The sequence below is a fragment of the Scyliorhinus torazame genome, chromosome 7, assembly GCF_047496885.1.
Source record: "Scyliorhinus torazame isolate Kashiwa2021f chromosome 7, sScyTor2.1, whole genome shotgun sequence".
Lineage (NCBI taxonomy): Eukaryota > Metazoa > Chordata > Chondrichthyes > Carcharhiniformes > Scyliorhinidae > Scyliorhinus > Scyliorhinus torazame.
The window spans coordinates 152213670-152226316 of NC_092713.1; the positions used below are offsets into that span (position 1 = coordinate 152213670).

Genomic DNA, 12647 nt, shown 5'->3' on the forward strand with positions numbered 1-12647 from the left:
GTACACAAGGTGTACTGGAGGATTGACTTTTTCATGGTGGGAACGCACTATTGGCTGGGGTTAAGAGGTCGGAGTACTCAACAATAATGATTTTGGATAATGCCCCAGAATTGTCGGATGTGGCTTTGGAGAAGGGGATAACCCAGAGGTCGGAGAGAATGGACATGGGATTGCTTGTGGACCGGAGCTCCTGTGTTAAGATCTGGGCGGCTCGTTAGCAGAGGTTAGCGCTGTTGCTTCGCAGCACCAGGATCCCAGGTTCGATTCCCGTCTTGGGTCACTGTCTGTGTGGAGTTCTCCCGTGTCCGTGTGGGTTTCCTCCGGGTGCTCCGGTTTCCTCGTACAAGTGCTGAAAGATGTGCTGTTAGATGAATTGGACATTCTGAATTCTCCCTCTGTGTAACCGAACAGACGCCGGAATGTGGTGACTAGGGGATTTTCATAGTAACTTCATTGCAGTGTTAATGTAAGCCTACTTGTGACAAGAATAAAGATTATTATTATTAAGATCGATAAGGTGATTGAGGAATATGTAGGGTTTAATTGCACAGGGGAGGTCTTGCTGTCGGAGGTCTGGGAGGCTCTGAAGGTGGTGAGGGGGGAGGTGATCTCGTTCAAGGCTAAGGTGGATAGGGAGGAGGGGAAGAACGGCAAAAACTGATACAGAGGCAATTTTGGAGGTGGACGACAGGTATGTGGTGGCACAATGCCTCACAGCACCAGGGACCTGGGTTCAATTCCGGCCTTGGGTGACTGTCTGTGGAGTTTGCATGTTCTCTCTGTGTCTCTGTGGGTTTCCTCCGGGTGCTCCAGTTTCTTCCCACAGTCCAAAGATGTGCACGTTGGGTGGATTGGCCATGTCACATTACCCTTAGTGTCCAACGATTAGGTGGGGTTGCAGCGATTGGGCAGGGGAGTGAGCTGGGTAGAATGCGCTTTCAGAGAGTCGGTGCAGACTCGATGGGCCAAATGGCCTCCTGTAGGGATTCCATGATTCTATGCGGGGTACACGGACCGGGTCTCCTGGCCAAGAGGTAGGAGTTGCAGGCGAGGTTCGACCAATTGTCCATGGGGAAAGCGGTGCGTCAGTTCAGAAGGGTGAAGGGGGCTGACTAAGAGTTTGGGGAGAAGGGAGGGCCAGCTCCAGAGGGAGGAAAGCGGCGAGGGAGATAGTTTGGGTGCGGGATAGGACTGGGATGTTGGTGGTGGCTCTGGAGCAGATTAATAAAGCATTTGAGGAATTTTATAGGAACCTGTATAGGTCGGAGCCACCGGAGAAAGAGCTGGGGGTGAGGGAATTTGTGGATGGCTGGAGTGTCCAAGGATAAGAGAGGACGATAGGGCAGGGTTGGAGGAGCCGATGGGGGAGGTGTGGGAGGATGCAGGTAGGGAAGGCGGCAGGGTCAAATGGGTTCCCAGTTGAATCTTATAAGAAATTTAAGGACAAGCTGGCGCCGTTGATGGTAGTAATGTTTGAGTATGTGCTAGGTAGGGGTGTCTTTCCTCAAACAATGGGGCAGGTTTTCATCTCATTGCTACTAAAGGACAAGGAATCGGTGGAGTGTGGGTCATATAGGCCTATCTCTGCTGAATGTAGATGCCAAGATATTGGCAAAGGTGTTGCAAACATGATTGGGGAGGACAAGACGGGGTTCGTGAAGGGAAGGCAGTTATTCTCGAATGTGAGGATATTGCTGAATGTAGTCCTTTTTCTGGCAGAGGGAAAGGAGACAGAGGCGGTGGTAGTGGCGCTGGACGTAGAGAAAGTGTTTGATCGGGTAGAGTGGGGTTATTTGATGGCGGTAGTGGAGAGATTTGGAATTGGGCTGAAGTTTGTGACATGGGTGTGGCTGCTATATAAGGAACCGATGGCGAGTGTTCGCATTAACAGCATGCATTTGGGTTATTTCGCGCTGCACCGGGATACGAGGCAGGGGTGCTCAATGTCCCCCCTATTGTTAGCATTGGCAATAGAGACCTTAGCCACTGCACTAAGAAGCTCGGGGTTATGGAAGTAGATAGTGGGGGGGGGGGGGGGGGGGGTGTCCCTATACGCCAAAGATCTGCTGGTTTATATTTCAGAACACAGCACATCAGTGGGGAGTATAATGGAGCTGCTCCAGAGATTTGGGATGTTATCAGGGTATAAATTTAATCTGGGAGCAAGGGTGGGGGGGGGGGGGGGTACTGCCATTCTGCTTGGCAGCAACCCACTTTAGGTATTTGTGGGTGCAGGTGGCCTGAGATTGGGCTTCAGAGATTTAATTTCACTAGTTTGGTGGGGAGGGTGAATGCCGATTTATCGAGGTGGAGCAATCTCCCTCTGTCATTGGCGGGCCTGGTGCAGGCAGTTAAAATGAATGATTTGCGCGATTCCTGTTTTTATTTCAATGTCTGCCCGTCTTTTTACCCAAGTCCTTCTTCGGGGGATCGACAAGTTGATGTCCTCTTTCATTTGTGGGGGGGGGGGAAAGAGGGTAAGCTGAACAGGATTCAGGCTCAGGAGGGTGGTATTGCAAAGGGGACGCCAGGCGGGTCGGGTGGGGAGGCAATGGTTAACTGTCCCAAACTTGCTGTAGTATTATTGGCAGCGAATGCGGAGAAGGTGCAGGGCTGAAACAAAGGGAGGGGTTCTGTGGGTAAAGATGGAGGCGAGGTCTTATATGGGGTCAGGGCTGCTGGCGCTGGTAACGGCACCACTCCCGAAGGGCCCAGAAAAGTACTGGGTGCTGGTGGTGGTGGCCACATTGAAGATTTGGAGGAAGTTTCAGGGGGGATGTCGATCAGGGTAAATCATGGGTTTGTGCCGGGGAGGATGGATGCGAGGTTTCAGGGATGGGACGAGAGGGGGATTAAGGAAATGAAGGATTTGTTCCTTGGGGGGCAATTCGCGAGCCAGCAGAGCAGGGAGAGAAGTATGGGTTTGGGCAAGGGGAAGGGTTTAGGTACATGCAGGTGCGGGACTTTCAAAGGAATGTTTCCCCGACCTTCCCAATATCGCTGGCCTCCTCGCTGCTGAAGTCGGCTCTGTCAGCAGAGGGTTTGGAGAGGGGGCTCGTTTTGGCCATCTACGGGAAGATCCTGGCGGAGGATAGGGTGTCCATGGAGGGGAGATGGGGACGCTGGAGGAGGGACTGTGGTGTGCTGCGGAGAGTGAATGCCTCGACTTCAAGTGCAAGGTTGGGGCTGATACAGTTGAAGGTAGTGTACAGGGCGCACCTCAAGGATGAGCAGGCTGTTTGAGAGATGTGGGAGGGGCTCTGGGAACCATGTTCAAATGTTTTGGTCCAACCCGAAGCTGGAAAGGTTTTGGAGGATAGTGTTTGGTGCAATCTCGGGGCTCTTGCATGTGGATGTGGAGCCCGGTCCCCTGGAAGTCATATTCGGGGTGTCAGACCGGCTGGGGCTGCAGGCGGGTGTGGGGGCAGATGTCTTCGCCTTTGTCTTGCTGATCGCTCATAGGCGGGTCTTGTTTGGGTAGAGGCCAGCTTCTCCACCCTGTGGCTCGGCGTGGCGGGGGGAAACTGCTGGAGTTTTTGACCCTGGAGAAGGTGAAGTTCGAGCTGAGTGGTGAAAAGGTACAATTTGTTGGGAGTTTGTCCATCATGGCACTTTTGGGAGTTGGTTACCGTTGATTGTGGGGGGGGGGGTCAGGAGTTTTGTTTGGTTGGGGTTGTTGTTGTTTTTGCATTGTGAAATGGTGGAGATATGGCAAAGAAAAATATTTTTTTAAAAATTATTTGACTAGTTTGAGGAAAAACTTACCAGTGATATCCTCGATTTAGCAAGATTGTCTTGCCTCTTTGACTTTGTTTATATATATATATATATATATATATATATGTTTCTGGAACATACCTCTTCATTCACCTGAGGAAGGAGCAGTGCTCTGAAAGCTAGTGATTTGAAACAAACCTGTTGGACTTTAACCTGGTGTTGTAAGGCTTCTTACTGTGCTAATCTGTTATGGTAAGAGGAAGGAGTCAAGAAAGAGATAACATTTTAATAAAGTGGCCATGTCATATGTTAAGGATTTAATACAAAAGAAGTCTTCAAGGAAGTCCGAGGGACTTCTAAAAATCAGCTTTAATATTCAGACAGAATGGTGCCAGCTTGCATCACTTGGTGTTGAAATAATATTTCAGGGTGTATGGATCCCTTGATGAGTGAAATTTGAGGGGTGGTTAGATGTGAAGTAAGGACATGGGGTGGAATTCTCTGACCCCCCGCTGGGTCAGAGAATCGCCGGCGGGCTGCGGGAATCGCGCCACGTCACCCCGATGCCGGGACGCGATTCTCCGCAACGGCGCCACTGGGACTGACGTGGTCAGTGTGGTGCCGGTCGGGGTATGCGCTGACTCTCCGGCCCGGGCCGCCGATTCTCCTGCCCGGATGGGGCAAGCCGTCGTCACCAAAAAGCCGAGTCCCGCCGGCGGCGTTCTAAGATCCGCTGAGCCGGTGGGCCCTCGGCGTTGAAGGGTCCGGGGGCGACCCCGAGAGGGGAGGGGCCTCCGTAGTGGCCTGGCCTGCGATCGGGGCCCATCAACGGCGGGCCGGCCTCTCTGTCGGGGGGGGGGGCCTCCTTTCCTCCGTGCCGGCTCCTGTAGCCCTGCGCCATTTGGCGTCGGGGCCGGCGCAGGTAAGAAGGCCACTGTGCACGCGCTAGTTGGCGCGGGCCCAACTGCGCATGCGTGGACCCTGCGGTGCCGGGTTCAGGCCGGGATCGGCAGCTGGAGCGCGTGGGCCGCTCCAGCGCCGTGCTAGCCCACCGTGGGCTGGAGAATCGGGTCTCAGAACGGGCGCTGACGCCGGAGTAAAAACTTCCCGTTTTTACGCCGACTTCGGGACTTAGCTGCCCGGTGGGAGAATCGTGCCCATGGTCTTTTGATCAGAACAAACACAGTTTTTGGTCTTATTCAGCGTGCTCTATGTTGACCCTTGTTCAAATCCCCTCATTCTTTGCTGACTCATATGACAAGAGCACAGATACTCAAAAGAATAAAAATGTCTCTGGTGTTGTTTTGCACAATATTTTATTTTCTTTGTCCCATTCCAATAGTTCTCATCAAAAGTGAGTCAATGGTTTGGGATTAAACCCACAATCTTCACACCTTCAATAAACAAAAGCAACAGCGGAAACCGCTGGAAATCTGAATGCAGATTCAGGGAGGGGAAGGGCAACATTTCAGCTTTAACATTCCTACAAAACAGCTCCAGTAGATATTCGAATTGGTTAGTTAGGTCCGAATTTGGCAAAATGATATTCTAATAAAGTTATAAGATGCTTTGAGTTAAAACAGTTAGGAAGATTCATGCAGGAAATGAATGGGTTTAAGAAAGAAATGCGTGCTTGGAGGTTCGTGCTCTCCATTACTACTGTTCCCCATGTCCAGTATGGCAGCATCATCATTTTTCAACATTCACTTGCTTTTTCCAGGAAACCATCTTTTGTCCAACCATAGAAACTGCTCATCTCTCTCTCTCTCTCTCTCTCTCTCACACACACACACTCACTCAAGGCAGCTTCTTACTATGTACAGTAAACTCGTTTGGTAAAATAACAAACAATTTTTTGAAACTTTTCCTCAATGGTCATATTGATGAATATTGTTAAACTTGATAAAAGTGACAGTTAAAAACAGAATCATTTCTTAGATATTATGATTTATAGCTTGTTTTGTTCATGTCAGATTCTGCAGCCACATAAAATCTCACTCACAAAATTGGGAACTTATTTAATACAGGATGTTTCACTGTGAAATTAACCAACCTGCAGTACAACAATCCAAGTCCCAGTCTCTTTACATTCTCCTACTATTTATACTGTCTACTTCCATTCTATGTGCTTCGCAGTTAGATATATACACCCTCTAGCCAGAGAATTTAAACTCTAAATTAAACACTTGAAAATTCCATTTCTTGTAAAATAACTGTTTCATTTTCTACTCTTTCTTTTACAAGATCTTCCAGAGCAGAAACTCTAACAGGTATAATTAAAAAAAAGTTACTTTAAATTCTACAAGTAATTATTTACCCCAATACAATCTTACAGTTAATTTCTGTACAGGTTCATACAGTTCTCCACAGTGGAGTAAGACTTTTGAAGAGTGCACAATGATGATATTGTTCCATGAATAATCTCTCATGATCTGAAGCATGAAAAAACAGTCCCAGCAGCACCTGCGATCAACTCCTTAAGAGTGAATTCAGAAAGCTCAGTCCATGTGGGTCTGGTCAGAAACATCCGGATTCCCACTCAACAGCTGCTGTTCTTGAACTCCCCGTTCTCCGTTATTGACAGTTTGGTGGGGTTGGTGGGAGAGATCCCATTCCGGGTTTGCATGCTGTAACGTTCCTTGACCTGCGTTAGAGCATTCATCAGCCGAGAGTTGGCAGAGTCCAAGGAGATGATTCGTTTTTCCTGAGAGGAAAGCAAAGCGAGTCAGGTATGGGATGTTGAGGGATGAGGATAAATGTCTCTTCAAAACGGTGCGGGTAGATGGTTTTTAATAGTACGAAAATGAAAAAAAAAATAGCCAAACCATTGTTTGAAATTATCAGCAGGGCGAGGACACAACACACTGAGAAAGGAGGAGGGAAGCGGCCAAAGCTGGAGTCTAACAAAGGCTTGAAAAAATCCTCTGGTCCAACTCCATCCCAACTGTGGACTGTTGCAATGGATCAGGGGCTTTTTTTTTGCACTTAAGGTTCATTTGTACCAGCAGAAGCACAGCAGACTCCAGTGTGAACACAATCTAAATGTACTTTATTCCCTTACCAACAGAAAGCTCATATCGAACAATCCTCCTTCATAATATGCTATCTTTGCAAAACTTCCAAAGACTGCAAAGGTGTTTTCTTGCACTCCAAGTTCATGTAGCCACATTAACACTGCATAGCAGCAATTGGAAAACAATATTTTTGCTATTGGGTAAAATAGGTAGAGGTTGCAGCTTTTCAAATGCACTCCTGATATGGTGAGGGTGTGAAGGTTATGCTAATGCAGAGAAAGGACACTTAATTGGCAGTGAGATGAAACAACAGTTATCAAGGACCAAAGGAGATTCTCTTTCTCATGAGTGGACAAGACCCTTCCATATATAATGAAGTGCTGTTGGTTCAGTATTCCTTTTGTGTGATGTATTCAGCTTTCTTTTATTAGACTAGAAAAGAACAGTCGTTGATAGTTGGACCAGCCCACACTGCCTTCTAAGCAGATCATACAATCAGCATCGCGAAAAACGTTTTCAAAAGATAGCTTTCAAAAGCTGTTTAGTTCACAAAAAATATTCAAATAAAAATATACATCTGGCCAGAAATGAACTGTATTTTAAGTTAAATTGTCATTAATCATCTCCATTAAAAACAGTCAGAGTTGGCAGGTTATCTCATGGCAGGGAACATCACACCCAACTAGAACCAGCAGGTGGCACTAGATAGTTATTAGGAGCAGGAACTCTGGCTGATTTTACCTTCCTAACAGTTCTGAGGCATTTACTCTCACCATGGCTGCGATCAATTGGCTCAACACAAACTTGGGTTGAACCTAAAGGCTTCCAGTGATGAGCCTTTGCAAGAGTAACAAAACAGTAAGGCTATGATAAGTTAGTGTATCATCAATTTCATACAGAAGAAACTAAATGCAGGCAGAAGTTAATTCAATTGCAAACAATTAGAATCTTGAACCTGGAACTGAAATTTGATGCTTTACTAAATCCATGGAGAGTTTGAATTTTTCCCATAAAAAGTGGGATTCACTAACAGGTAGAGTGGACAAATACATTGTATGATGCGGAACTGAGTTGTACAGGCGAGGAGGATCCTTGATTTGATGCTCTGTGGTGAGTTCCCTCTTCTCACCTATTGCCTCCATTTCTCATGGCTATTCAGGGCTCAACTGGGAAGTATTTGTGTGCATATCGGCAGAAGGTAGAATTCGACTTGGATGTCACGTCCTCCCAAGACTGAACTGAACGCTGCCACCCAATGAACTACACTTGTATGGCAAATGGCCACGTGGTTGGAGGTGTTGCCAAAACCCAGGAATTGTCATTGCAACACGAGCCACAGCTTTCTGAAGATAGAGAGAGACTAAGAGGAAACTGGCAGAAGTGAAAGGAAAAGTAGTGCATTTCTTTTCAAATTTGTTGTGGGTTTAATGGAGCTCTAAGATCTTCCCTTTCAGTGATATAGTTGTACAGAATGGTGCAAGGCTTAGTGCTTGTATTCTAACTAGCCACTCATGCAGTGTGCTTAATTTTGCCCCTTTGAAATTTCACTGTTTTGTTCATTGTTTATTTTAAAAAGGTGATGTTGATGTTTGCAATGGGGTAAAAAGAAAGGAATTACGCAGTTAGAACGTGCAACAACAAGCCCACACAATGCTAGCTAGAAAGAAGGGGAGGGACCAGTGGCTTTTTCTCATCTCTATGAACTGCTTTGCTAGGAAACAGAATCTTACTTGCCTGTTATGCTCATCCCATCCTCATAATTGACCTGTAACCAATACAGTGAACATGTCACGGGCAATATTCGGCAACCTCAGCTACTTTCTGAAGAGACAGTGTTTCTTTTGTGATAAGTACAAAATTGAGGGAAAAAGCACATCTTCATGCAATATTACATAAATGGCTACCCCCAGAAAAATGGTGGCAAAAAGTCATGTCATTGTAGCTATCATATATTCCGAATATTAAAACATAATGGATGTGCGAGGATCTTCATGTTGACTATGTGACCTCCCAGTCAGAGGCCCTGGAGGCTCACCTAAAGAGCTGCACCAGTACTCAGTTGGGCCATTAGGGAAAAATGGATTGTTGAGGGTTGGGGATGGGAGGAAAGGAGGAAATGGAAGGAAGAGCATTGGAGAAGAGATTGAGAGAAAGTAAATTAGAGGGAGGAGAAGAGAAAAAGAGAGAAATCCAAGAGAGAATAAAGTGAGAAATCAGAGGAAGCAGGAAATGTAGTAGGATCAACATTTGAGAACAAGGGAGCTAATCCAGAAATGTCTATATAAGAAATCAGGTGAAAGTTTTAAAAAGGGGAGAAGAAAACATCAGAAAGAAATAAGCCACAGACCCAATTATTCATGGATGACCACTGAAATTTTCACAGCCCAGAGCTGCTGTGCCAATGGGTAAAATGTTCTTCCCCTTCCCACCCCCTATCATTGTAGTCAACTATTGATTGATATTTTAGTACATAGTTCTGAAATGTCTGACCTTCAGAGACTGATCTAATACCTCTGATTAGTTAATCTGCACCTTGAAGTGTTAATAAAATATTCTTGTAAGAGGACATTCAATCTAACTTGGCATTTTCCCTATTTGTCTACGTTTTCTGCAGTTCAGTTGAGGTTCTGTGTTCCTGGGCTGCAGATTTTTGGTTGTTCTTGTCACAACAATGAAGAATTGAGGTAGTTGTTCAAAAATGAACAGAGATCAACAAAAGGAAAATGAAGACCAAGTTCCTAAAATGTCACCTAAAAATGAAAGCACAAGCCTGAAATAACATTGGATGGTCATTAGAGAAATTAGACTTTTATGAAACACAACATTTCAGCAGTAATAGAACAATTGAGAAAACAGATTTTTGTTATTTTCCTTAGGATAACCCAAATCATAGGATCTAAAAACTAAAACCAGAACTTCCGCAGATTGCAACTGGTGAGCATGAATTTGTAAGGGAGACCAGACTGCTGTGAATAAGTTTACTTTTGTCCCCCTCATTTCCCTGAGAAAGATTGCATGATATCCTTATTCATGATTTGACTGATAACTGCTGTCACAGCTTCAGAAGGAGCTTATTTATGGATTCAGTCCAGTTCTTCAAAGGACAGCTGGATGAGCCCCTGAGAAACAAGAACATCTCTTCTCTAGTTGCAGGAATAGATGGGTGCAGAAGTATCTGTAATGTTTGATATCAGCTGCCAGGTGTGTGGAGCGTTCCTGGTTGCCTTTTAAGATTGTAAAAAAATCTCAGTTATTTCCAAATTCAGCCTTAGTTATTTTGCTTTTTAGGGGTGGGGCTTGTCAGTTGCACCATGTCTGGGTAAAAATGTTGAATGAATCATTGTGTCTTCCCTTTTCCTTCTTGTTCTACAGTCAGTTAAATGTTTAAACCTATCATGTTGTTTCCTTTTTAAACACACAACCTCTTACTTTAATTTTGCAAGGATTTATTTAACTTTGTGGAAGACCTCTGTTGCACTTCAAGAGATAACCAGTAGGTGGCATTTATGTTTCTTAAACCACAGCATGTACAATACATCAGAGTCTACAGGAATTACACTGGAATATAATAAAACCTGTGTCAGATGCAAATTTAGCTATTACATCTGGGAAAATACTGAGAGGACAGAAGCCAGTGTCTTTGGTCCTCAGCACATACTCCATTGCTTAGCCGACTCCATCCCTCTTTCATTTGGAGCCTGAACCAAATAGTCCACAATCTTGGTATCATTCCCATGGTAAGCTTTTTAGGACAATGCTTTGTATGGGCCAGAAGAGAGGCGGTGGAGATGGTGTTACACATCCGCTAATGTCTGCTTGAGAGGAAAAACAAACTTTAGAAGGATATAAAAGCAAAATGCTGCAGATGCTGGAAATCTGAAACAAAGACAGAAAATGATGGAAAAATTCAGCAGGTCTGTCAGTATCTGTGGAGAAAGAATTAGAGATAATGTTTTGATTTTGTATGATTCCAGAGATAAAGAGAGGGAGAAATGTGATGAATAATATACTGTATAAGAGGAGGTGGAGCAGAGTAGAAGGTGGGAGCTAGGAGAGATTGTAACAAAGATGCATAGTTCGCGAGACAGATGAAGCTTTAATGACAGCGTGAAGTACTTTAGAATGTGCTAGCAGACTTCCGGTGGCGGCTATGAAGGAGTAGGTCGCACATTTGGTGGCTCCCGCTTGGGACGGAACTTTGGATCTTTTCCCCCGATTTTTTGTCGAATCTGAAGTGGAAAATTGATGTTGGATACAACTGTGACGAGGAATCCTACATCAGTGCATGGAGAAACGGACCAGGAGTGCTCGCAAAGGAAGAAATAGGCAAACGGGGAAGGCTTGGGCTGAAGCTGCAGCAGGAGAAAACATGGCGGACGACCGGGGTCCTGGCTCGACGACCCAGCGGTCGACGGAGCAGCTGATGCAGTTCATACAGGAGGGCTTCGCCAAGTAGAAACAGGAATGCTTGGACCCGATTAAGGAATCGATTGCGCGGCTGGAACTCAGACTGGATGCTCAAGATCGGGCGATCCAGAAAATGGAGAAGGCACTGACTGAGCAGGAGGAGCATCAAGCTGCAGTGGAGTTGGAGGTGGGGATGCTGAGGGACCAGCAGAAAAGGCACCAGGAGAAGGTGGAGGACCTGGGGAACAGGTCCCGACGGCAGAACCTTAGAATCGTGGGTCTCCCGGAGGGATCCAAAGGAATGGAAGCAGGGGCATGCATAGCGGGTATGTTCGAGAAGCTACTGGTGGAGGGGACGTTTACCCGACCCTTGGAGGTGGACAGGGCACACAGAGCGAGGAAGCCACGTGTAGGTGACCCCCCGAGAGCAATGGTGATGTGATTCCACAGGTACCTGGACAAGAGATGCATTCTACGGTGGGCCAGGCAGACACGGAGCTGTAAATGGGAGAACAGCGTCCTGCGTATATATCAGGATCTGAGCGTGGACGTGGCCAGGAGAAGAGCGGGGTGCAATCAAATAAAATCAACCCTTTTTAAGAAGAAGGTAAAGTTTGCACTGCTGTATCCGGCCCGTCACGAAGAGCAGCATTTCTATTTCGAGTCACCCGATGAAGCGATGGACTTTGCTAGAAGGAAAGGGCTGGTAGCGGACTGAGGAGTTTGGACTGAACTTTGCTACAGAGTCATGTTTAAAAAAACATTATTTTTTTTTTGGACATTACTTGTAATGCCTTCTGTACTGATTTAGGCATCTGCGGACGAGCTGTGTGAGTTAAAATTTGCATTTGCACTGATGGGGATGGAGGCGTTGAATGGTAGATGTCGGATCCTCTTTTTGATTTTCTTTGTGTTTCTTTTGGGTAATTGGGTTGGGATTGTTTACGTTTGCATATGTGTGAGTCCTAGCGAGGGGGAGGGGGGAACAATAGGTGGGAAAATGTCTGGCACCATGGGCAGAGGCCACCATGTTAGCTGGGCGGGCTAGCTCACAGAAGCATAGTGGGGGTGAGCAGATGTTATCCTTGTTGAAGGGGGCTGTGTGTATAGTGCAGTTACTGGGGGGGGTGGAGGGGGGAAATGTTCTGACGGGGGATGGACTGTTGCTGCGGGACAAGAGGGAGGTTGGGAATGGAGGCTGCCGGGGGGGCGGGCCTGCGGATGCATGGGGCGCGTGCTGGAGACTGGCCCAAGAAAATGATGGCTGATCAGGAAGGGGGTGGGGGCGAGAAGCCCCCAACCAGGCTAATCACATGGAACATAAGAGGGCTAAATGGGCCAATTATGAGGGCACGGGTGTCGCGCATTTAAGGGGACTGAAGGCGGAAGTGGCAATGTTGCAGGAGACGCACCTTGGAGTAACTGACCAGGTCAGGCTAAGGAAGGGATGGGTCGGATAGGTTTTCCACTCGGGGCTGGACTCTAAGACTAGAGGGGTCGCGATCCTGA

The 12647-nt window shown here is 46.6% G+C and overlaps 1 protein-coding gene across 11 annotated transcripts in view; it reads right to left on the reverse strand.

Moving 5' to 3' along the window:
• Window positions 1-5016: 5016 nt before the first annotated feature.
• Window positions 5017-12647, reverse strand: part of rasal2 (RAS protein activator like 2) — a 757584-nt gene continuing 749953 nt past the window's right edge. For 10 of the 11 annotated variants that reach the window (XM_072511669.1, XM_072511668.1, XM_072511666.1 and 7 more), the window contains 2 exons: window positions 8466-8496; window positions 5017-6421 (listed from right to left, as the gene is read on the reverse strand). In XM_072511669.1, the coding sequence (XP_072367770.1) occupies window positions 6216-6421; window positions 8466-8496 (237 nt within the window). In that variant the 3' untranslated portion in view covers window positions 5017-6215. The remainder of the gene's footprint in view (window positions 6422-8465; window positions 8497-12647) is intronic. The other variant, XM_072511667.1, reaches the window with a different exon arrangement.